Source organism: Talpa europaea (genome assembly GCF_964194135.1).
Source record: "Talpa europaea genome assembly, chromosome: 10".
Taxonomy (NCBI): Eukaryota; Metazoa; Chordata; class Mammalia; order Eulipotyphla; family Talpidae; genus Talpa; species Talpa europaea.
The window spans coordinates 4,600,867-4,626,590 of NC_140077.1; the positions used below are offsets into that span (position 1 = coordinate 4,600,867).

Below are 25,724 nucleotides of genomic sequence, written 5' to 3' on the forward strand. Positions count from 1 at the left end.
ATTTTGTGGTTATGGAGTTTCAGTTTTGCAAGATGAAAAAGTTCCAGAACTCTGTCACACAGCAATGCGAAGTACTGGCTGCTACTGAAATGTGCTCTCAAAGATGGTTAAGGCAGTGCATTTTGACAATGAGAAATTTTTAAAATTCAAAAATGTTTCTTATCGTTGTTACAATTTTAAAAACAAAGGGTGTTCTCTTCCCAAATTCAAATGGAGATTTTAGACTTAAGATCAGAAGTGGAAGAGGTTTCTTAAGAGAACTTTTTGGCTGATGAGAAACTCAGGTAAAGGCAACCACCAGCTGATGTCAGGCTCATAATGGGGCTTGAGTTGGTGGTTTTCAGCTACTGTCCTTTTGCAAATGATACCACAATGCCCACGGCCTGGTTCTGGAAAGGGCCCGTGAGTGGTGGGCCCAGCTTGGGTCCTGGGGCCACCTCTGAGCCAGGGCCTGTGGCCAAAGGGCACGTGTTTTGTTTTGTTTTTTAAAGATTTATTTATACATAGAAGAATTGGGGTACAGGCCAGAGCTGTGGGGGGTGAAATGATCCACCAGAGACAGAGTGGGAAACAGAACAGGCAGACTGACCGAAATACACTGCTAAGGGGAGCAGTGGGCGAGGCAGGAGAGGTCTGCCTCGCCATATGGGTTTCTCCCTGGCCGGCTGGGGATTGAACTCATGCTATAGAGGCTGTGGATTGCTTCACAGTGCGATGCTAAACTCCTTGCGCCACCAGGGAGGCCCAAGAGGACACGTGTTTTAATTGGTCAGACCTGGGTCGAGTGGCAAAACAGTTCTGTTGGAACCATCTGGAATAGATTTCCTGCAGGAGAAGGGGATTCATTTGTCCTGGGAAGAAAGTGACAGTGATGGGGGGCTAGTCTGCTGTGTCTGGAGCTCCTGCGAGGTTCTCTCCGACTGTCCACTCAGGGTAGGTGAGCAGGAAGAGCAGTGCTTGACCAGATCTGGGAGACTGAACATCCTGAGCAGTGCTTCCTTGTGGCTTTGAGACAGTTCTGGAATTTGTACCAGAACTGATTAGTCTGGCAATCAGTTAGGCAAACTGATTAGTCTGAGGGAAGAAAGAATGTTACCAAACAAAGCTCTTTTGTACTTAGAGCTCTGAGGGTTTTTTCCGACCTTTTGAAAGAAGCTTGAAGGCATAACTTGTGTTCTGAGACCAAGGGGGATTTAAGGGCCTTGGGGCTTGAGGGTGTTAAGGAGCTCTTAGAAGCCAGCTTGGAGGTATGTTACACATAAAAGAATGTGAAAACATGATTTACCTTTGCTTTGAAACCTCCAGGTCTGTAAGTCCAAAGGCAGGTGGCTTGCCCGAGGGTGGGGTCAGCTCCCACTCCCTAAGGGCAGGTGCTGGAGCAATCAGGGGGTTGGGGGGCTTTTGGCTAAGCCAGGGGTGCTTCTACTTTCTCTCCTGGACCAACACGCACTTCTTTTCCACACTGTCTTTCTATGGCAGTTACTTGTTTCAAATAGTGTTTCTGGCAAACCTTTTGCAGCCATTGAAACTGGTTGTTTTCGGAGTTTGTCGATGCGATTTTCAGTTGACTGCACACTCAGTTCCTCTGGGGAAGCCGTCTTCAGGTGAGCCCTGACGAGGTCAGGTGGGCAGGCTGGACTGTGGCCTGTTCGGCTACTGCAGGTGTGTGTCTGCATGTTCGGAGCCCTGGTCCCTGTAGGACATTTCACGAGGAGCTTCTCAAACTCCCGCGCCCACGGAGCCAGCTGACATTTTACGAAACCGCAGGTTCTGATTCTGTAGGTGTCCGGCTGCATCTTTCAGCAGCCCGGCTGTAGGTCACCCTTGAGGAGACGAATGTTAGTGGCCCTCCGGCTGCTCTGTTTCCCCACACAACTCCAGAACCTGACAGAGCGGCCATAAGAGCCAGAATGACGGGGAGTGAATTCAAAACTTTGTTTCTGTCCCCAGACCCCAATAACTACTACCACCGGCGGAACGAAATGACCACCACGGACGACCTGGACTTCAAGCACCACAGCTACAAGGAGATGCGCCAGGTGAGGCCCAGCTCCACCATGGAGCAATGTGTGGATGCTCCCATGGCTTGTTTTGTTTTTCAGAAGTTAGGGTGATATGTTGGGGTGCAGGGCTAAGTGACTGGGTTGGCTGTAGCCCCACCGCTTGCTTGTGGTTTCAAAGTGGAGAATGTCTCTGGTGCCTCAGGGGGCCAGACCGAAGCAGGTGGTCAAGCAGAATTCGAACGCAGGCTCTTCTGAGTCACGGTGTGCTTGCGAGCTGCACTGGTTTAGGGAAGTTGCAGCGCTGAAGAGCAGGGCCTGGGGAAACAGTGGAGTGACGAGAGTAGGGAGTCTTCATGTAGGAACTACGCGAGGGTACCTGCATTATCAACTCACCTACGTGAGCCTGGCCTGTCCTCCTAGCCCCCTGGGGCGGGGGGCAGAGACCGCTGTCATCCTTATCTGACTGATGGGGAAACTGAGTCACCAAGAGACTTGTTCCCATTCTCTGATTCTCGATCTTGGTTGCATATTAGGGTCACTAGGGGAAATCTGGAAAAATATCTGTACTCAAGCTCCTCCTCAGGAAAATTAAAAAAAGAATCTTGGAGAAGGGCCTGGGGGCCACATTTGTGAAAGCTTTCCTTGTGATTCTAACGTCCAGCCAGGCTCAGAACCACTGGCTGAGACCTTCCGAGCTGAGGACCGTGAGCACCTTAGTTAGAAGGAATGAGATTCCCTGAGACTCATCACAGAAGCCAAGTGGTTCTGAGCCTCTGACTGCATACGGGTGCAGAGGGACAGAGGCAAAGGCTGGTTAGGACAAGCTAAAGAGCAGGCCCTGTGCTGAGCGGTTGTCCAGCGTTTGCCGCACCCCCGATGGTGCTAGAAAGCACAGGAGATGCTGCAAATGAGAAACCATTTGCTTTCTAAGAATCGGTTTGAAGAGGCAGAACAGAGAGCTGTCCTCACAAAGCAAGGCTTGGCCAAGGCCACGGTAACTGGCTCAGCACCGGGCTCCTGGTGCTGGGGAGGGGCCGGCCACCAAGTGCCAGTGCAGGAGACTCTCTGGAAGCCTCAGCGATTAAGCTGAACAGAGGGGTCGTTGCCTGTCGCAGGAAGTCTGAAAACCCAGTTTGTCTACATGTCACGGAGCTTGAGATCTGCACACGCAGCTTCCAGACACCTGTCAGCACAGACTTGGAGGTGGGATGTGCTAAAGAGATCGTCTTGCTGTCTTACTCTTCAGAAGCCGGGATAATGTGTTGGGACGCGTGGTGCGTGACTCATCCTGCTGCTCTGCATTGCCGGGTATTTATACGCCTGCCCTCTGCTCCCCTTCACGGAGCCATTGCAAGTCAGCCCAGCTCTGCTCCCTGGACGTCTCAGGACATCCCTGGGGGCTCAGAAACTACACAAGGATCAACCCAGTCAGTGCAATTAATGTCAAAAGCAATACATCTACATGCGTTTAAAAGGAACAATGACACAGACAGTCCAGATCTCTTTAAATAGCTCAACTTTGGGGTTTCTCCCCCCAGGGTGGATGGTGGAGTGTGTTTCCAACCCCTGGCGGCTCTGGTCATGTCCCTGGCTGGCTGTTAGAGGAACTTTAGAGCTCAGAGGAACCTTGGAGTGGTCCCCGCGTCCCCTGCGGGCGACAGCTGGCTCCCTCCCAGGGTCTGCAGCGGGCCAGCAGGTCTGGGCAAGCCCACTCCTCACCCGGGGGATGCCTCCCACATCAGCCCCCGCTCCTCCCTCCAGTGACCATATGTAGCGTCTGCCTCTCAGACAAATGAGGAAAGATGGTGGAAGAGGCTTTTTCTATTCTCCCCCAACCCTCCACCCTTTAAAGTTTTTTTTAATTTGATGGACAAATAATATCACGTCAACATCATGCGCAAGCCAGAAGCCCAAGGGCTGACACCTCCTGGCCGTGTCGGGGTCCCTGTACCAGCAGAGCCCCCCGCAACTGTGGCCCAAACTCAGGCCTTGGCCCCCCTTTTCCAGCTCCTGTTGGATCGTGACCCATTTCCACGCTGCCTCCATAATGGCAACTGTGACGCTGCAGAATGTTCCAGGGAGCGCATGCACCGGTGCTTTCCTGGCAATCTTCCCGTACGGCAGTTGCTGCTGTGCAAGGAGTCACACCGCGTGTCACTGGGCGTGTGTTTTTACCATCTCTGGACGTTTCCTTCTGATTGATTGCGGGGCACTGAGTTAGCAGGAAAGGGGGCGCTTTCTCCTGAGGCCCCGGCGTGGTGAGCAGAGGAGAGAAGCCTCGGAGCTGAGGATGTGTTGAGAGTGGCCGGTGGTTTCTTCCCGTCTTGAGACGAAGCAGCGGTTCTGGCGAGAGTCTCATATTCCAGCTGTTTTCTGTGACGATGTTTCTCAAACCTTTTCCCCACTATCGCCCCAAAAAGCCTGTAGAAGCACTTTCCTCCCTCACCTGCACCCGCCATGGTCAGTGCTGGGTGTGGGGTCTCGGCGGGCAGGGTGGGACTCTGGAGGCCGCTGTGCACTGGGATCCCCAAGATTTCTAGCTCTCCCCAGAGGCCAGTTTTCACCTTAAAGATGGCATCACTCTTTGGTGACTACATGCTCAGGCCATGAAGAAAATTCTAGACTTTCTCTTTACAAGACCCAGATACTCATCAGTAAGACCCAAACTTCAGAAACCATCTTGGGCCTTTGTGGGCGGAGCGGTGGCAGCCTCTCGCCTGAGTGTGCTGCGTGGAGACGGGCACTTGCTCCTGGAAATGCTCACAGCTGCCTTCCTGGAGCGCCCCCAGGGAGGGAGAAACTGCCTTCTTGGCATCCCAGCAGGCCACGGTGCACGGCGGGTTGTAAAGAACCTTCATAAAGGAGAGTGTGGAAAAGCCTGGGTTCTCATTCTGATGTGTGGGAAAGACACAGTGAGGTGCAGGGGAGGGAAACGTGGCTGATGTGAAATACCGCGCCAGCCTCAAAAGACGTGGCCATGGCGACTGACTGCCAAGAGCCTTCCGACTGGGGGCCGCGTGCGTGGTGAAGTGTCAAGTCAAGGGGAGGTGGTTTGTGTCTTTGTCCAGTGTCAAGGTCATGATCTCCAGCACAGGTGTCAAGATCTCCAGCTCAGCTGTCAAGGGGGAGGGGGAACAGTGCCTCTTTCCTCAGTCTGACCGTGTAGATGCTTGTTAAATTATGAGAAAAAAAAAAGATACGCAGTAATACTTATTTAGGCAGGGATAGAGAGATAAAAGTTTGATGTGTCCCTTCAAGGATCTGCAATGTAGCACCCAAAGGTAGACCGGAAACCTCAGCACAAAGGTGACACTACAAGCACAAGCAGGAGGTGAGGCACCAGCCAAGGAAGGTGACACCAGGGTGCAGGGTGGTGGCGGTCACAGTCAAGGGAGGTGACCCCACAGTTGACGGAGGTGATGACTATAACCCAGGGAGGTGATGGCCGCACAGAGGGGTGCTGGGAGGACAGGGCAGAGGGCCCAGGAGAGTGTTCCAGGCAGAAGGGAGAGAGCCAGTGCCTGGGGAGACTGGGGTGCCAGGGGCCTTGGGGGAGGAGGGCATGACTGTCTTTTGGGGACCTTTGCCCCTCTGGGACATCCTTGCTAGGAGCCCCGAATCCATCTTGTTTTCCAGTTGATGAAGGTCGTGAATGAAATGTGCCCCAATGTCACCAGAATCTACAACATCGGCAAGAGCCACCAGGGCCTGAAGCTGTACGCGGTGGAGATCTCGGATCACCCCGGGGAACACGAAGTCGGTGAGGCCGTCTCTATGCTTCCCAGATGGCAGGAGGTGGCCGCCCGGTGACAACACTCACAAACAGGGCAGGAGCTATCCACACCAATGCTCACATAGATGCAGAAAATTCTGGTTCTGTGAACCTTTGGTCTTGTGATATTTCAACTAGAAAATTATTTGAAGCTGGAAATACCCTCCTTTTGTCCAAATGCCCCATATTAAATTCTGCTCTCTGTCTCGGAGACCCAGATCACTAACAAAAGAAGAAGGGTCTTGGGCCGTTGGCAAAGAGTCTTTTTTAGGGAGAAAATTCTGAACTCCCTGGTCATTCATGGCTTGAGTTAGAGGCAATTCCTTATTTACAAAAAAAGGTCAATACGGGGGCCTCCCTGGTGGCCTAGGAGTTGAGTCTCAGCACTATCACCGCTGCAGCCTGAGTTCCATCCCCAGCCAGGGAGCTACCCACATGGCACAGCAGGCCTCTCCTGGCTCTGCGCTGCTCCCCTCAGCAGTGTATTTCAGTGGATCCACCTGTTCTGCCCCCAGTTCTGTCTCTGGTGAACGCTCTGACCCCCTGAACCTCTGGCCTGTACCCCAGTTCTCCAGGCAAAAAAAAAAAGTCAATGCTCTTTTCAAAAGTTTCCTATTTTCAGCCATTTTGCTTTCAGACACCCATGGACCTGTGTCGCTGGTCCAGTAGGTTCTATGGCTTCTCTGCCTTATCTGCTGGTGCAGTCAGTCACATCTCCTCCAAAGCAGCCACTTTGCCAGTGATGAAGGAGAAGGGCTCCTTAGCACAAGCACAACCCCCCATACAAACCCCAAGACTGAAAAAGCTGAGCTTGGAAGGAGAAACCCCTCAAAGCAGCCTCTTCCCGATGCTGCCTCCTCGGCCGACGCATCCCGCTGGGCCCTTTTCTACTTGTATCGATTCATCTTTGTAAAATACAACAGGAGATTCTTTTAAGAAAAATAATTGCCTCCCCTAGAGAAAAGCAACTGCTATGGCTTGTGTTTAATTTGCAAATTTTAAACTCTAAACACTGTGTTAACTGTCCCTCTTCTGGCTGCTGAGAAGGAACATGATGACCTTGAGACTGGTTTCGTCTTTTTCTATGCATTTTCCTATTTCCTTATTTTGGAAGACAAACAGGCAGGTGGATTTGAAAGAACAGAGAGGGCTAAAGTGGTCAGTCGATGTGACTCAGAGAGTGTCTTCCCCACACCGTGAGATCGGGCCATTTTGCACAAAGCATCCACCCTGAGCCTGTTCTCCCCTCTCTGCCAGGGGAGCCGGAGTTCCACTACATCGCAGGCGCCCATGGCAACGAGGTGCTGGGCCGGGAGCTGCTGCTGCTGCTGGTGCAGTTTCTGTGCCAGGAGTACCTAGCGGGAAATGCACGCATCGTCCGCCTGGTGGAGGAGACCCGGATCCACATCCTCCCCTCGCTCAACCCCGACGGCTACGAGAAGGCCCATGAAGGGGTAAGGCCCGCTCTGCAGGCTGGGGCACGGCTAGGACCCCGGGGGGGCTCTGCTGAGGCAAGCAGCCCACAGGTTTATGACGGACACAAGCAGGGTTGAGAATTTGGGAGCGCTGAGAGGTGGCCAGGCCAGCAGACGGAGACACGATACAGTGATAACACTACAACGGTGTGTGCACTGGTGACATAGAATGGGAGATTCTTTCAAGAAAAACCATTGCTTCCCCTAGAGAAAAGCAACTGCTATGGCTTGTGTTTAATACAGCCATCAATACAGTGATAATAATAGAACAGAGTATATAATAATAATAATAATAATAAAACAGCCTCCGCCGGGAACTGAGCCCTTCGGCAAGGTGCGTGCTGGCCTTGATTTTGAGCTGTAATCTGTCCTCCAAGGAGAGTCGCTTTGTTGTTTGGGATATTGTTTATATTTCATGCTCTAAGTGTGATACAGAATTTGAATAGGTTATGGTCATGGACAGCATGGGCCTATGCCAACGGTTGTGTAGTTAGTATCGTGTTATAAAGTATAATGTAGTATAAAGTTGTAAGGAGCGTGTGGCATTGTGTATCCATAATTATCTATCACAGTCCTGGGAACAAAATGGAAAACTGTACTTAAAACGATAGTATCTATCAAATGCAAGCTCTACGATACACAGTTGTAGTTGTGTTTGCGGTGCCAACAGTTGGGTAGGGATCTGCAATGCTAACAAGTGAGCCAGAACCCTGGGCAGGGCAGAGAGAATGCGTTGACTTTATAATGACAGGCTTTTAGATTCATGAAGACTTAGTGGTTTAGCCAACCAGGGTGCAAGGGCTCAGAGGAGGCGAGAGGGTCCGGAAGGGACCCGGTTCTCTCTGAGCACTGCTCAGTTCTCTGGCCCCCTTCTTTGAAGTGATTTGTCTGCATTACCCGTCACCCAGCAGATACTGACAGTAGGTGTTTCAGTGTCTCTTTGGGATGCCACCTTTGGGTGAGAAAGTGTCCAGGCTCAGAGACACGCCCCAGGTGGAAATGGAGCTGGAGCTGGAGATGGGGTTGGGGCTAGGGGCAGGTGAGAGAGTCAGCATTATCTGGAAGCTGGGGCGCCTCATGCTCTGAGTCGTCTCCTAGGGCTCGGAGCTGGGAGGCTGGTCCCTGGGGCGCTGGACTCACGACGGGATCGACATCAACAACAACTTTCCAGACTTAAACACGCTGCTCTGGGAGGCGGAGGACCGACAGCGCACCCCAAGGAGAGTCCCCAACCACTACATCTCAATCCCGGAGTGGTTTCTGTCTGAAAACGCCACGGTGAGTGGAAATGCCCATAACCCAGAAAGCAGCGGCAGGTCAAAGTTGGCACCCGCTGGTATTTCCAGAGGATTTGACATTTAAGACCAAGACAAAACCATTTTTTCTTTCATGTTTTCTCCAAAAGTAAGGATGTGTGCTAGATAATAACTACCTTTAAAATTGATATTTGAGGAGATGCTTCATAGAAGAAAAATCATTTAATTATATTTTTTCGCAATTACACAGTGCTTCTAAACCAAACAGACCTTCCTCTGAATTGTGTCTGTCCCTGTCATTACCACCCTCATCACTGGCAGTTACACTGCTGTGAAATTGTCCTTAGCCCTCACAGATTGCTTGAGATGTTATGTTTATTTTAAATCCCCATGGTTGTAGTGCATGTGATACTTTTAAAATATGAGTGGATGAGAAATATTTCTCTCAAATTTCTAAGTCTTACTTCACAAAGAGTATGTAGTAAAAGAAATCATTTTTACAAAATTTTCCATATATTTCCCCCCTTCCTTGCCCATTAGTAATCTGCTGCTTTATCCCTCATCTGTGATCTTATGTGTCCTTGAAGACAGCTTGATTACCATGTACGCTAGGCTTTGATTCAGCTGTAGTGAGAAAAAGCAAAATAGCAGTGGCTTAACAAAGTAAAATTTATTTTCGTTTTTACACAAAAGGACCCTAGAGGCAGATGCACAGGGCTGGCCTAATCCTAATAGAAGCCCCGTTATCATCAGGAACCAAAAAATCATCTGTATTTCTGTCTCTGCCATTTTGCATGCAACTTTGATCCTCAATGCCACAGTCCAAAATGGTGGCCGGTGCCCCAGCTGTCAAATCTGTGACGGAAGAGGAGAGAGGGGGTTAAAAAAAGTCCTCTCAGATAATTAAACTTCCTTTAAGAGCCATTCCTAGACTTCCTACATATACTCTGCTTAAATCTCATTGACTAGGATTTAGTCAAAATACGATGTCAACCCACTAGAGGAGGCCAACATGGCTGCCTCATTTATGATTCACAGGGCGGTTTCTTCAGGCTCTTAAGAAGCTACCAGTCAAGGGATGGAAACAGATGGTGACAATACCATGTGGCTGGGTTCGGATGCCCACGGTGGCTGGTGGGGGTCCAGAATTCAGGGCCTGTGGTCTTCTGAGTCCTTTTCCTATTTCCTGATTCCATCTTATGGAACACACCATTTTTCCCACGCTAACATCCTAATGACATCTGGCAAAGTCCAGATTCAAATGATGTTATCATCTGGGAATCCTTGTACCAAATTTTGGGAAATGGTGTCTGGCTTTCTTAGCCCTGAAATTGTAAAAGCTAAGTAATTACTGCAATACAGTGATTGAAGTCCTTGGCTTTTAGTCTTTGCGTTAGGACTGAAATTTAGTTTCCTGGGTGTGTTGTTCTTTAGAAGTACAGGAAGGTATCTTGTGTTTACTTTAAGTCCCATGGTGATTCTTCGGAAAGGAAAAAAAAATTTCCCCCCAATTTCTAGGTCTCATTTCACAAAGAGCAGGTAGTAGAAGAAATTTCACAAAATTTCCTTATTATCACCAATACTTTTCTCAGTTCTGGATGGGGTAGATAGGTAAGCAGTCATGAAAGACAAAGGTTTGACTAACAATCAAAAGGCTTGACACAGATTTCTACAAAAATCTACAACCAACTGTAAGATAACACATATTCTTCTCAATAATTCCTGGAGCATTTATTAATGATATTTGGGGTTGTGGAGGAAATCTCAACAAATTTCAGAAATTAGGAATCAGGCAGACTGTGGTCTGTGGTCTCGAAAAACACAGAAATAAGATAAGTGAAACATCACCTTGTATTTAGAAAACTAGATAAACTTTCAGATAAAGGGTCAAAGAAAAAAAATCACACTGACAACTAAAACAAGTTAAAATGGAATGATAATGAAAACAATGCATATCAAAGTTGTGGAGTACTGCCAAAATAAAAAATAGTGCTTTCAATAAATTTATACTTTAGGTGAGTATATTGCCGAAGAAGCAAGCCTGAAAATTAACTAACTTGAAAAGCTAGACCAAGAGTAACAGAAGAAATCCCCCAAAATGTGGAAAGATGGAAATTAGAAAGTATGAACAGAAATAAATAAAATGATAGAAAACAAAGGGAAAATATGAAGTGATTAATCTACAGAAAGAGGCATTTGATCAAAGCTCCAAACACAATAAAATCTGTTAGTGATACATACGATAAATGAGTGCTTTGAGGGCATTAATCATAAAATAAAAGATGAATATTTTCTACATTAAAATAAGAAACCCTTTTCATCAAGAGATTTTTTTAAACTATAATGAGAAAAGCTAAAAACTGAGAGAAGTTTATTTGTCAATTATCTAATTGAAAAGGAGAATTTTGAAAATATGTAAAGAATAGCAAGAAAAATACAACAACTCAGTAGAAATGGGTAAAAGGTATGAAGAGGCAATTCGTGGAGGAAGAAACCCGTGGCAAATGAACATCAGAAGATGGCCGGCCGCACCGGTACCCGGGCATGGCGGGTAGAGAACAGTGCATACCTGTGGATGGCACAATCCGGAAGGGTGACATCCCCGAGTGTCGAAGGGGACAACAGACAGGGGGGTGCCTTTACAGGGGGTGAGGGTGTGAACGAGCTCGGTGACTCTGGATATAATGTGACTGGCTTGTCAAGTGGAATATTTTCTTATTCTATGACTGCAGTTCCGCTTCTGGTGATCTAAGCAACATAAACTTCAGCCCACGTGTGCCAGAAGACAGCGCCAGCGAGTTAAGGAACACTGTTCATTATAGGGGGAAAAAAAAGCAATTATCTCTCTGCCCATCATCACAGATTGAGATTAATTAAATGCTGAGAGCTTCAGAGACTGAACTATAGCTTTATGCAACAACCTGGGCGAATCTTCAGAACATAAAATGGAAAACAAAAAACAAAAAAACATCGCGGAAGACAGCAGTCCGTACAGTTGCCTGCCTTCTTTTTTAAGATCAAAAACAAGTAAAACCAAATAGTCGCTGTTTCGTCCACGCAAAGGGTCAGAGGGGAAGGAGAACCTGTTGCTGAGGACCTAATGGGAGGGGCATGGGGTGGGGGGGGTCACAGATGTGTGCAGAGGTTGTCGCTGAGACCCGGTGCTTGGGTGGAGGGGCTCACCGGTGTTTATTAGATCCACGTCTAGAAAAGAAGAGGGTGGAAAAGGGACCGGTCAGGATGAGGTGTTAATGAACGCAGCTCTGTGCGGAGTCCAATTCAGGGTCCCTGGGATATTTATGAAGAAAAACAAAATTTCATGAATGAAACCATTTTCAGTGTTGATTCCCCCCAACCCCATCATCAGTTTCTCCTGGAGCTTCCTCGGGATTAGTCATTTCTGATAAATATTTCATTCATTGATCAGTATCTGACCCTATCAGACCTTCCATTTTACCTTCTACCATGGCCAGGTTCTTTCTTTTCTTAGCTTTTTTATCATTAAAAATGTCCAACATCCAAAATTACAGAGAAAATTATGAAGGGCCCCAGGGGCCCATTTCAGCTTCAAGACATCAATTCATGTTCCGCCTCCCCCTGCTTCCACCTTCTCCTCCTCCCCTAGATTTTGGAAACAGACCTCAGGTACCGATCATTTCCCCGGCAAATATTTCAATAGGTAGCTCTAAAAGGTTGGACTCTTTTATAACTGAAAATATCACCATTATCCTAGCAACATCATTTCCTAATTTTGAAAACTCCGGTTTCCTGTGCCCTGTTGTCAATCTCAATATTTCTGTCTGTTGGTTTATTTATTTATTTTTAAAGATTTATTTTATTTTATGCACACAAGAGCTGGGGCACAGTTCAGAGGTGTGGGGGTGAGAGGATTCACCAGAGACAGAGTGGGGAACAGAACAGGCAGACTGAAGAAATCCACTGCTGAGGGGAGCAGCGGGGAGTCAGGTGAGGTCTGCTGTGCCATGTGGGTTTCTCCCTGGCCAGGGATGGAACTTGTGCTGCAGAGGCTGTGGACAGCTTCATGGGTTGCATCTTAACCCCTTGTGCCACCAGGGAGGCCCTCTGTTGGTTTAGATCTAGATCTAGTTCAGTCATTTTGATTAGTTCATGTCTTTTAAGTATCCTTTAGACAATAGGTTTCTTCTCGGCCATCTTCTCTCTGTTTTCCTTGCCGTTTGGCTGTTGTTTATCTTGTAACAACCAGGTTATAAACAACCAGGTTACCTTACAGCGTCGTCCCCTGTCCGGGGGCTGCTAGTCCTGTGATGTCCCGTGAGGTATTTTCTCTGTGCTTCCTGCAAATCGCCAGTGAGACTCAGGCTGGACAGACTAGTCAGCAGGCGTAGCCGGTGACCATGTCCTGCCGTGATCTTGCTTTAGTAAATGGTGTTTTATTGGCCACGTCCAATAAAACGTGCACCTTGTCTGTGGCGCTGCGCAGCTACAGCTGAGCCCTGGTGACAGAGGCCCTCAGGTCCTCCAAGCCTGAAAAATGACGGCCTGCTTCTTTACGGACAAGGTGGCCAGTCCTTCCCAAGGGGCTCATAAGGTCCAGGGTGGCTCTGTTTGCAGTGTGAGCTCTCCCACGGAGACACATTCTGTTGGGTTATGTCCCTTCATGCTCTTGGGAGCTGCCGGTGGGCGAGCTGACCCCTTAGTCCCTGGGAGCTGCAAAATGCTGGCGCTGATTCTGTCACTCCCTCGGGGAGCCCTAACTGGAATATTCCTGCAAAGTCCCGGTCTTCCAGGACAGCCTTTGAAAGTCTAAATCCTGCTAAGATTGTCCCATCACATCACGGCTGCTTCAACGACCTCCCTGTCTGGGGAGCAGGGAGGAAAAAGCGTTTCCCTGTCAGTCCCGTCCCCCCGTCCCCCAAGCGCGTCTGTTCTGACGGTCGCAGGTGGCGGCGGAGACCCGGGCCGTCATCGCCTGGATGGAGAAGATCCCCTTCGTGCTGGGCGGCAACCTGCAGGGGGGCGAGCTGGTGGTGGCCTACCCCTACGACATGGTGCGCTCGGCCTGGAAGACGCAGGAGCCCAGCCCCACGCCCGACGACCACGTGTTCCGCTGGCTCGCCTACTCCTATGCCTCCACGCACCGCCTCCTGACCGACGCCCGGAGGCGGGTGTGCCACACCGAGGACTTCCAGAAGGAGGACGGGACGGTCAACGGGGCTTCCTGGCACACGGTGGCCGGAAGTAAGTCTCCGGTGGCCCTGCGGTCATGCCGGGCCCGGGACACATGGGCTGGTGGGCTGGGGACCCGGGGGCCTCGCAGCATCTCCCCTTTTCCCTCCTATCAGCACTGTTGGTAAGGAGCCACTTGGGGCAGTGGTGACCAGTCAGCCCTTGGCCAAGCACTCTACACAGACGCCCCTTTATCTCACAGCCGTCTTTGAAGGGGTCTGGCTCACCCCCCATTTTCACGAGATGGCTGGGACTTGTCATCTAGGAGGCATCTGCCTGAGCGCTAGCGGGGCGGAGCTGGGGTCTGTTTGACACCTTCCCGCCCCCGGCCTGCACTTGGCCACTGAGGTTTGGGAATTTGTAGGGTCAGTGGGGTAACCGTAGACATAGGGGAGATGCTGGACCAGGGGCTGGGAGTGTGCTGGGGTGACCCTGGAGCTGGGGCCACGGCTCTTCACCCAGAGCTGTTCCCACTGGGGCTCGTGCCATATGGTTACCCCTAGAGGGGCTGGCGTTGAACCCACAACGGTGTGAGCTGACTCCAAGCTGCCTCTGTGCACTGGAGGTCACACCAGGCCACACTCGACTGTCACAGAGGCTGTGTTGCTCCCAGGTCCATGGGGACCAGTAAGCCTCCAGGACAGGCGTGGGGCTCCTTCACAGCAGCCAGAGGGGCCTCTGGTCCAAATGTCAGGATGAGCACTTTGTTTCTTCTGTCAGGGTGTACCTGGCCCAGGCCTCCCACATGAGGAGGGAGAAGCCTGTCCCAGTCCCCAAGGTCCCCTCTGTACTGGGATGCAAGACCCCAGGCATCACGCCAATTGCTCCTTTTCTTCCTCTTGGGGGAGCTGATCAAACCACTGATGGATCTGAAGCAGATCCCATCCCGTGTTCAAGTTCAGCCCATCATGTAGAGGCTGTGCCACCCCGGGCAAGTTACTTGACTCTTCTGAGCCCCATTATTTCCATTTGGAAGACGGTGATGACAGGGATCCCTCAGGGACTGCAGTGGCTGACAGGTGTATGCTCTGTCTGCCTGCTGGGAGCAGATGTAAGATCAGTGCCCTCCCCCAACCACTGAAGCCTTTTGTGCTTTTATCACCCAACTAATTAACCTCACCAGAAAGGCAGCTTTCAGATACTTTGCAGGTATATTCCCACCCCGGGGCTAAACACAATCAAAAAGACGCTGACACATTGTTCTGTGATCATTTTAAAACGTGCTCAGGAAGATTTCCACTTTTTTCTTGGTTCCACGCCAAGCAGAGGCTCTTCTTTGTCTCCATCCTGCTCTCCCTTCGTACAAAATAAAATGCAGATCCCTCTACTCTCTATGGAGAAAATTCCCTAATGGCTACAAAGCTTCCTTGCTTTTCAATTTTAACCCTAAAAATGTACAATTTTTATGTGAAAGAATTTTTGTTTTATGGCTGCTGTGGCTGAATTGGAGGTGCCACAGCGGGAGTCACCTGGTCAGCCGCCCCGCTTCCGTAAGTCGGCTGCTGCACCCCGTGTGGTGGTGTTTCTTTTTTTTTTAATCTAGCAACTATTTTCTATGTGGTGCTTGAGCCTTTTAAATCATTCTTCCTCCTGGCGTGTGATCAAGTCTGCAGATTCATTTCTTTGTAGATTAATGAGATGCAAATTCTAATTTCCTTCCCTCCCCCTCCACCTCCTCTCCATCTTTTTGTGCGATTCTTGCTCACTTGTTTGAAGTGCACTGAAGGTGTTAGTAATGGGGGCGCAGATGAGAGCAGGGGGCAGTCAGAATGCACATCGTTTGCACCGTGTGCGTTTGCACTCCAGTGTGCTGTTAGCCCCCCTTTGTTCTGGGCTGCCCTCCTGCGTCCTCTCCCCCTTAACCTTTTTTTTTAAAGGTTTATTTATTTATTTATGCAAGCACTGGGTACAGTCAGAAGCGCGTGGGAGGGTGAGAGAATTCACCAGAGCCAGAGCGAGGAGCAGAGCAGGCAGAAGGACCGAAGCACACTGCTGAGGGGAGCAGCGGGCGGCAGGAGAGGTCTGCGCGCCATCCCCCTTAACCTTAACGAAGGCAGATCTGGGGGAGGCACCAGCACACGGAGCTGGTGTCCATCCCCAGGCTGTGAAAGGGCAGGATTCCAGACCAAGACTGAACACAAAGGACGTCTCCTGTCTCCTGCCACAGCCAGGACTGATCTGGGTGAGGCTTCCTTGCCTTCAGGATCTGCTCCTGAACCAAGTGTCTCAGCCTCACCACATTCAACGAAGTGCTGAAGTCACCCCAAAAAACATGGCCCAAGATTCTCCACCTGTCTGATTTCTCATCATTTTGTTAATTCTCCTAGTACTTGTAGTGCTTTGAAGACACAGTGCAAAATCGTGGGCTCAAAGGAATTCTCCCGAAGCACGTTCTCAAACCTTCTTGCCGTCTCCCCGGCCACTCTGAACCTTATTCAGTTAACATCTTGTCTGGCTTGGCAGGTCTCAACGACTTCAGTTACCTGCACACAAACTGCTTCGAGCTGTCCATCTACGTGGGCTGTGATAAATATCCACATGAAAGCGAGCTGCCCGAGGAGTGGGAGAATAATCGGGAATCCTTAATTGTGTTCTTGGAGCAGGTGGGTGTGAGACGGTGATGGGGTGCAAGAGAAGAGGGGCATCTGGACGACAAAGCGTGAGAGCAGAGCAGTAGACACCCAAACAGCTCTGGAATGACCCGTTGTCTCTTTTCACTTGCTTAGACCCCAGAAGTGAGTTGTAGCTCAATGGGGTTTGTTCCCACTTTTTCATGGAGCGTGAGGCTACTTTGGGGGTTCTCAGATGTTGTTCTGTGGGTGCGTGATGTAGGTCTTGTTTTGGTTGGCTCGGGTCACATACCAAAATGCACAGGTGGGGTGCAGCAGCAGAAGTCACAGTTCTGGAGCTAGAAGTTCAGGCTTGGGAGGGCAGCAGTGGGTTTCAATCCAAGGCCGCTCTCTGTGGCTCTATGGCCCCTCTCTCAGCGCCCCACCCTGTCTTTCCTCTGTGCACATCCGCCCAGTGTCTGTGTGTCCAGATTTCCTCTTCTAAGGACACCAGTCAGGTAGACTAGGGTCTGCACTGATGCACTTGTCTTAGCTGCACCGCCCCTTTTGAAAGCTCATCCTCAGATGCAGGTGCATTGCAAGCTTATGGGTAAGGACTTCACTGTGGATGTGGTGCAGGTACAATTCAGTCTGGAACACCCCGCAGGCTGGGGGCACCCTTAGGCTGTGCATGCAGTGGGTGGGCGGTACTGGGGTACGGTTCTGACCCGTGCCAGCGAGGTTCTGCTCACAATTGTTGAGGAAGCCCCATTGCATCTGCTGGATCCACGAGAACCTTGCTCCCGTTCCTCTCCTCCTGCTAGCGAGGACACCCCTATTTAGTAAACTGATGCTAGGCCAGTGCTAGACCTGACAGAACAGCATCCCTGCCCCATGAAGAACAGACTAACTGAAAAGCCAATGAATGAGCAAGAGCAAACAGTGACATTCCATGTGGTGACTCTGCTGGGATTCCCACCCAGTAGGAGTGAGAGCTGAGGCCCTCGAGGTGCCTCTTCTTCCGAGGTAAGTCAGAAGAAGCATCAGCCAGTGGTTTGGGCTGCTGGCTTTGCAGCACCTGCCTCTCCCCACAGGTGACACAGGTGATCAGGCAACACAAGTGGCAAAGGCTGGCACCCGGATCTAGCATCGGAGTCAGCCCTGGGAGGGTCCCTGGGTGCACTCCCCTGGCACAGGAGGGTGTGAACCTGTTTGCCATGAGCTCACTCTGTCCCCACTCTGGAATTTTCTTTCTTTTTTTTTTTTTTTTAAGATTTATTTATTTATGCAAACAAGTGCTGGGGCACAGGCCAGATATGCGGGGGATGAGAGGATTCACCAGAGATAGAGCGGGGGAACAGAATAGACAGACTGACTGAAAACACTGCTGAGGGGAGCAGCGGGCGAGACAGGAGAGGTCTGCTGTGCCATGTGAGTTGCTCCCTGGCCGGCCGGGGATCGAACTCATGCTGCAGAGGCTGGGGACTGCTTCATAATGCGGTGCTTAACCCCTTGTGCCACCAGGGAGGGCCCCGCTCTGGAATTTTCTGAGGGATGGCTCTGTCATTTCATAAATGAGAAGAGTAAGGTCCTTGTCATTTAAAAGTGATGACCCCAATTTAGCCGAAGAGCCTCCTCCAGATAAGATGCCCAGGCCTAGTGATACCTACAGTGAAGGTCCCTAGAGATGAAACCTTGTCACCTTGGGTTGTCGCATCATTCTGCAGATGGGGAAACTGAGAATTTCTTGTCCTATCACACAGGTAACAGTGGAAGGACCTGGTGAGCTGTAGTTTATAGGCGTGTCTTCAACTCTTTCCTTTCCTCTCCCTAAGTCATCAAATCTCTCTAGTCCAGGAAGTGAAAACAAATGTGCCTCATGAAGACTTAAATGCCACTTTTACTGGGTGTGCTTTTTATGAACCATCTCAGGTCCTAATATCTTTTAAAATCTATGGACTATTTTACCTTCAGTGGAAAACTTTTGGTACATGGACCCGGAAGGAACGCAGATGCGTACACCCAAGCCCACATGGAGCCGGCCAGCTGTTGAGGGAGGGGAGGCTCGGGGGTCCGCAGCCTCACTGTGTGGTCGGGCCCAGCCCCTTGGTGATTTGACCCTTTTTCTCATCCTTTCTGCCCGGCAGGTCCACCGTGGCATCAAAGGCCTGGTGAGGGATTTACATGGGAAAGGGATCCCGAACGCCGTGATCTCCGTGGAAGGCATCAACCACGACGTCCGAACAGGTAGCTGCAAATGTGCATAAACTGTCTCTCGCTGAAAACATTCAATTTTCTCAAAATACATGGGTTAAAAATCACGATGTGAACATCAACTTACTCAAAGCTGACTAGCGTCTCCTCCTTCCAACTTTCCATGTGGACCCTGAAAATCAAGTCTTGCTGCCTGTGCTTTCCGGCTTCTCTCTGTGCCTCATTCGGGCAAAAAACAGAGTTTGACCAAGGTTGAAAGGCGTGAGCTTGGGTTCCGGTGTCTCTCCCCGCGCTCCGGGTTGCTCCCCCACCTGCATCCAGGCTGCCTGTTCTATCGGGTTCTGTGGTTTTGTTTTTTTAATTTTGAGACTGTCTGTTCTTTGCTGGTCAAAGGTAATGTGCCAGCCAGTCCAAGCCTCCTGCCGTGCCCGGTCCTGTCCCTCGGTGTGTTGGGTGGACATGAAGACACGGTGCCCTTGACTTTGGTGGGTGGTGTTTGCAGCCTGATGCCAAGGCAGGTGTGGTGGGAGCGGGCCAGCTGCGTGTTTAAGTCCGATCGTCTGCAAGACTCCGGTGCGTCCAGAGGGGTGTTGCGAGCACACCTGAGGGTTTTCACACTGGGGAGTGTGTCGCTGCACCCTGGCGCCGCGGAACCCTTCTCTTGGCGTCAGCTGCGCAGACGGGCGGGCGGGCTGCGGGCCCTGTGTTTGTTTCAGCGCCACGACGAATCACCGTAGACTGGTGGCTCAAAAATCAAAGTCATCCTCCCAGTCATGAAGGCTGGAACCGGAGACCTCACAGCCGGCAGAGCCTGTGCCCCCGGAGCCTGCTCCTTCTCCGACTCTTCCGGCCCCAGGTGGCCGCGGACACCCTGGGCTGCGGGGTGAGAGCCCTCTAGTCTCTGCCTCTGCCTTTGTTTCCTCCTCTTGTCTCTCACAAAGACGCTTGTCTGTGGATTTTGACTCTCCCAGGAAATCCAGGGTGATTGTGTATCAAGATCCTGAATTATATCTGCAAAGAAATTTTTTTCCAAATAAGGTCATAATCTGTGGGGTCTGGTAGACGGGAACCCTTTGGGGGGCCCTTACTCAGCCTTTCCCAGACCCCACCCAGGCACAAGGAACAGACTTATTGCAAGAGAAAGGAAGCCATGTTGCCCAAAGGAAGAGCTATTCAGCCCTCGGACAACGGAGAAACCAGAGTTGATGCTGACTCAGCAGACGTTCAAGGGCCGCCTGTGTGTACCTGGAGGCCCTTGCTCTGCGCTGGGGACAGAACTTCTCGTTGCTAGAACCGATGTGTGACTTTCAGATTCAAAACCAGGACAGTTCCAGGCAAGCTGGGTCGTGTTCACCTGCCTCCTGTGCTCCCAGTTCCTCCCTGCACATGGATTGACAGCCTGGATCATGACAGGGGTGCGGATGAGGAACAGGCTCACTCCTGCTGCTTCTCCCTCGCCCCACAGCCACTCTCTGTCAGCAAACAGGCAGAATCTACCTCACTGCCTCCTCCTGGCTCCCTCCTGGCCTGGCCTGCCAGGGCCTTCTCCCCCAGGGTGCCTTCTAGCACCCCACAGGAGAAGCTGGTATTTACTGTACTTGTTTGTTTCCGCCTGCTCCACCCCCACCCCGGCCCCTGGTGCCAGGCCCCTGGGCTGTTCCATCCGCCAGATGATACAAGCACATTGCCTGGCCCTCAGGAGGTGCTCGGTAAATATTTGCCCAATAGATGAATGAGTTTGATGAACGAATGAACACTGCATGCGTTTCCCGGCGTGCGGAGAGAGTGAGTGGCTGAGCTGGGATTTCAGCCACCGGCTGAGACTTTAAATGCCTCCCTTCTCTCCCGGAGCAGGGAGGGGGGGTCTTCTCTGCAAACTGAATCCGCCCAAGTCATTCCATTTCACCTGTGAGGAAACAGAGACTCCGTGACATGCAGACGGGGAGTGGCTGAGGCTCAGACCTGGTCTACCTGTGAGCTTGGTCTACCTGTTGTCAGGTACAGAGGCCATTTATTGTTCAAATGGGGGCCGCACATCTGAAGTGCTGTGTGATGCTGTGAGGCACATTCTCTCTGTTTCTTCATTCAACAGCATCTTCTGAGCATCCCTGCCCTCTTTGCCCCGAGGACCTCAAACACCTGTCCTTGAGGATCGCAGCCGTCAACCCCAAGATCTCACGGCGCGTAGCACACTGTATGGCATGTGGTACCTAGTGGCCTCTCACAGGAACCCATTGATTCATTTGTTCATTTATTAATTAAACAAATGTGGGCTTTCGCACGGGTGGTCTGGATACCTGTGGGGAGCTGACGGCCACTATGAAGGAAAAGGCCATTTGATCTGAGTCCGCACAGGGCTGGTTTTTTAAGCACTGCTAATGAGTTCCTGTGGAAGAGTCTGGAACATTCCTTGGACTACTAGTGCCTAGTATGCAGTGTGAGCAAACAGGAGGGTTTTAAATGGAGTGGGAGGTAAAAAGGCCCCCGGGGCCCCACAAACCAGCAGCGAGTACTTTGCCTAATGAGCTCTGAATTTCAAGCGCTGTCATCAAGGAGACAGTTTTGATGAGCTAATGGGAAGCGGCTCTCTCGCCACCTTTCCATCCCCTATAAATAATTTCCTGGTGCGACTGGTGATGGATGGATTCTGAACTCCATGCGGGGCTCCGGAGCGCACTGGCTTCGGCGTCTCTCAGGGCTCCACACAAGCCCTGAATCTGTCTTGTTTTCTGTCTGAGGCTTCTGTGATCTGACAAGATTGATTTTAGGAGGGATTTTGTGCAAAATCAACAGGGTTATTAAACAGAATGACACAGGAGGAAGCTGGTAAGAATGCTTTCTCAGTGCATGTGAATAGGTGTGAACACCTGCTCCACAAGGCCACGGGACTGGCCTTGTTTGGTGGACACTCTCCTAGACCTGCTAACAGATGGACACTGGCTGTCCCTTCTGTCTACAGAAGCCGAGTGATGCCCGTCATGCTGTCCTCCCCTGGACATCTCAGCTCTGATGCCACGCCTGGCAGCTCAGGGGACATCAGCCCAACACGCTGTCTCCTGAGCTTCAGGAAGTGGGGCATTCTGAAATTTCTAGAGGGTCAGAGGTGAAGCAGAGATAATCAGAGCCTTGGGGACAGATGTGGGGAAAGCCCAGCAGTGAACTTCTGGGGAGAAGGTACCCTGCTGGCGGGCAGCTTCCGACGCCCCTGGCTTGATCTGCGAACCTCAACAGAGCTCCAGTCGTTCTACACATTTATTTCTCCATCTTGCTGAGCTCCTCCTGTGTGGCAGACTGCAGATACTGGGCACATGATGCCCCTGAAAAGCCTACATTCTAGTAGAGAAGGCTCCAGGGAATTATAAAGGGAAGTGAACAACTTCATTGCAGGAAGTGATGAGAGGCAAGAAAGACAGAAATTGGAAAAGTCAAGAAGCTCCCGTCCTTGGGCAGAGATGAGTACAAGCTGGCCTTTACTAAAGAAGGGAACAACCTTCCATCAGAGGGAACAGTCATTACAAAGGCTCAGAGTCAAGAATTAAGGAAACAAAGGAAGTCCTGTGTGGCTGGAGAATACTGGGCCAGCAGGGAGTGGCCTGAGTTTGAGTTTGTCCCAAGTGCTCAGTGCCTGTCAGAAAGGGGTGCGTCTCCGGCTGGCAGGATGCCACCTCCACCTGCCCGTCTGTGTTTCCTCAAAGTGAGTAAATCGCATCTGCATTTTCTTGGAGGACATATCCAGCAGGGGCTTAGGAATAGAATCAATTACTTTAAATTATGAAGAGTAGATTTCGTTATATATAAAAACAACCACCACTAGACATTTGCACAGAACCTTAGTTCTCAGTTTTCAGAGGAGGAGAGAGTTGACCCAGCACACAAGCTGAGGAACTAACCCACTTAGGTGTTGGTGAGGAGAAAGCGCCAGCCATGGAGACTGCACCTGATCAACTCCTCGTGTTAATAAGACATTCAGTTTCCTCTTTGGGCCTGTCTCTCCATCCTACTCAGCGGAATTGGCGTTCCTTGAGATCATGCTTTATGAAACTCTGTGAAGTGCTGAGGAGTGAGATCAGGCCCTTAGGATCCTAATACCAGCCGAGACAGGAGAGGCAGGGGGAGAAGGCAGCCCTCCCTCAGGGCACGTGGGCTGGTTGAAGGAAGTGGCCCTTCAGATTCGTTGGGGGATTTGTGGGAGACCAGCCAGACATCTCAAAAGATGAATTGTGCCGTGAGACTGATGCCTTCTGAGGGCGAGACACTTGTGCTTGATGTAGAGCTTGAATTCTGAAGCCTTGAGATGACATTTCATTGAAACCCTTGCATCTTCACGAATGGCAGACACGCTCCGACATGGCGCTGAGATAGCAGGGGCCACCTGGCTGAGCTGAGTGTCCCTGGCGCGCTCACCTGGAGCCCTGGTTACCTGCACGACTGTGTGGCAAGCCACGCCCATAGAGCTCATTCTGACAGCATCTTGAGCCCTCGGGACTGGCTGTGTTGTGTGGGGCATCTCAGATGATTAATGAGTGGGATGGGAACTTGATGCCTCCTAGTGCTCTCTCTGCCTATGGGGAGGTCCCTAGTCACACACACAGGTTTCTTTTCCTCCATCCCTGAGAAGACCCGGGACTTATTTATGTCACCGAGCAGTGAGCTCACTGCCCGACACACGTGTGGCCCCATCCCGAGATGCCAGGTTTCTGAGAAAAGAAGGAAGCTTTATTGTGAGTCAGCTGGCAAGGAGAGCAGAGCTGAGCTCCAGTCCCCTCTCCAGTTAGGAAAGGGGAGGAGGTGATACAGATTTTGGGGCCTGGGATTGAGAATTAAGGAGTTAAATTCATTGGCAAAGGAGCAGGTTGGGGCAAAGAAATACGAACCTGGCGGAAGCTCACTGGCCAGGAACGGGCAGTTCACACAGGGAGACGTACTCTGAGGAGACTTTTTTCAGAGACCTGGAGTTTGGGTTTCTGTGGGTGGCTGCTCACCTCCGGGTGGCCCATCCTCTGCCTTCGCGCCTCCTGACCCCAGCCGGCCTGGGACTCAGCTCAAGCTTCCGTGGATGCTCAGGTTGTCATTGGCTGACAGGCCTCCTTGCTGTGCTGGCTGCAAAACAAGTCTTAGAGTAAAGTTTAGAGAAGTTTTCGTGTGTGTGTGCTTTAGGGTCTGAGAGGAATCTAGGCGTTTAACCTCATTTAGACAAGTCAGCCTGCAGCCCCCTAGCACTTCAGCAAATCCTGCCTTGGCTTTCCTTTACCTGGCATCGACGCTTTCCACTGGGCAGGGCTGGTGCTGAGGGAGAACCCCAGTGGGCGCAGGCTGGTGGCCCGTAGCGTGGCTCCTACAGCACCTGGACATCAAATTGTCCTTGTCAAAAAGGAAATACCCTCACCACCTACACCAGAGGCTGGCTCGGAGCATCCAGGGGTTCAGCCTCATCCTTCCAGTCCATGTTCTCAGGGAGGTGCTGGCCCCTCCTTTTCTATCTTGCAACCTCTTCAACGTCCGGGGTCTAAGTGTTTCCACCAGGTTGCAGGCTCTGGGGAGGGGTGTCTTGAGCCAACAGCCCCTCTCTTTGTGACAAGGACATAGCCTAGAGCTAAGGATGGGCTTGGGTCCCATGCGGGTGACAGGTCAGTGGTGTAACGGGTGGTGAGGACCCTGTCTTGCAGCACCCCCATATGTCACCCCCGCAGCTCCAAGTTTCTCCTGGCCCTGGCCCCTGCCAGCATGAGGGCTGTGGAATGAGGTGCAGGCCCCAGGGCCTCGCCCAGGTCCCTTGGCCCATGGCCTGTGCGGCCCTCCCCTTCTCTCTGCAGAAGTGCAGACCCCTGGCCCTTTTAACTGTGACTCTTCTAGATTGGCAGCTGCGCGTAGGGAAGCCAGCAGCCAGCCACCGGTGGCTTTTCAAGATGCATTCTGTGGTGAGGCCCACCACTTGCAAGTTCAAGTTCGTGATGAATGGCTCCTATTGTCACAGCGAGGGGGTGTTAGTGATCTGTCTCCATCTCGGCTCCTGTTTATTAACCCGGCAGGGAGCTCTACCCCAGCCCTCTTCCTGCTCAAACCATCGGGCTGCTTCCAAAGAAGAAAACATCTCAGCTTCCAAAATGCATTAAGACCCTGCCTCTGCGGGGTCTCCGGTTCCACCCTGCCTGCCTCCGATCCCCTCTCTGGGCAGGAGGCTGGTCTTGGAATAACAGGCCTGCTGGTACCCGACTTAGAAAAGGCCCGCTCTGAACTCCCCCGCTTTCTGTTCCCAGCCAGCGACGGGGACTACTGGCGCCTCCTCAACCCCGGCGAGTACGTGGTCACGGCCCAGGCCGAGGGTTTCACTTCATCCACCAAGAACTGCATGGTCGGCTATGACATGGGGGCCACGCGCTGCGACTTCACCCTCAGCAAAACCAACCTGGCACGGATCAGAGAGATCATGGAGAGGTTCGGGAGGCAGCCGGTCAGCCTGCCGGCCCGGCGGCTGAAGCTGCGGGGGCGCAAGCGACGACAGCGCGGGTGACCTCCTCCTGGACCCCTGCAGTGAGCCCCCCGACCCCCGCTCCACGGAGGGCTCCGTCCCTGTTGTTTCCTTGTAATTCCAGAAGGCCTGGACGAATGTCTGCCTTGCACGGTCCCGGGGGAGGGCCACGGGCTTGGGATGTTTTTCCTTTTCTTGGTTCCCTTGTGTCCACGTAACCTGATCGGAGGAGCAGAGAAAGGCAGTCGGAGTGAGCGAGTCCAGCAGGGCAGCCTGAGACTCCCAGAGTGCCCGTTTGGGACCAGCTCGGGAAGGGGGCTGGCGCCTCCCTGTGTGTGACAGCAGGGATTCCCCCGCGTCTGCAGTTTGCTGGCCTGCCTTCTCGGGCACCCCCGGGCTCTGCCGCCCCAAATGCCATCATCTGAGTGGCTCTGGGCTTTCTTTCTAAGAGAATCCAGGCTTTCTTCCTCTGGGACATTCCAACTGCTGGAAATAAACTCACACTCTGAATAGACAATAGATCAGTGAGCATCAGCCAGCCTTCTGAGTCCACTTAGTTTCCCTTTCAACAACAGAATGTGTTCGAAAGAGGGGAGGAAGCTTGAAATCACTCAAGAGTGATGGCTGAACAGCGGGCATGGGCCTCATTGCGTGTGTGTCCTGGGTCCGGAGAGAACCGCCCCACCCAACTCCTTGCTGATCCGGTAGCCCTGGGGGTTCCCTGGGCTAGGAGAGCAGGAGGCCCAATCTTTTTAGGGCCAGTTCGTATGGCCTGGCT

General features: G+C 51.5%; 1 protein-coding gene across 1 annotated transcript in view; it reads left to right on the forward strand.

The window, feature by feature from the left end:
* CPXM2 (carboxypeptidase X, M14 family member 2) overlaps positions 1-24,988 on the forward strand; it is a gene marked incomplete at both ends in the record, with an annotated part of 76,744 nt that extends 51,756 nt beyond the window's left edge. Inside the window, 8 exons of the mRNA XM_084245622.1 lie at positions 1,951-2,039; positions 5,640-5,763; positions 7,033-7,229; positions 8,349-8,528; positions 13,429-13,726; positions 16,178-16,317; positions 18,411-18,510; positions 24,735-24,988. Coding sequence (XP_084101748.1) covers positions 1,951-2,039; positions 5,640-5,763; positions 7,033-7,229; positions 8,349-8,528; positions 13,429-13,726; positions 16,178-16,317; positions 18,411-18,510; positions 24,735-24,988 — 1,382 coding nt within the window. The remainder of the gene's footprint in view (positions 1-1,950; positions 2,040-5,639; positions 5,764-7,032; positions 7,230-8,348; positions 8,529-13,428; positions 13,727-16,177; positions 16,318-18,410; positions 18,511-24,734) is intronic.
* Between the last annotated feature and the right edge of the window lie 736 nt (positions 24,989-25,724).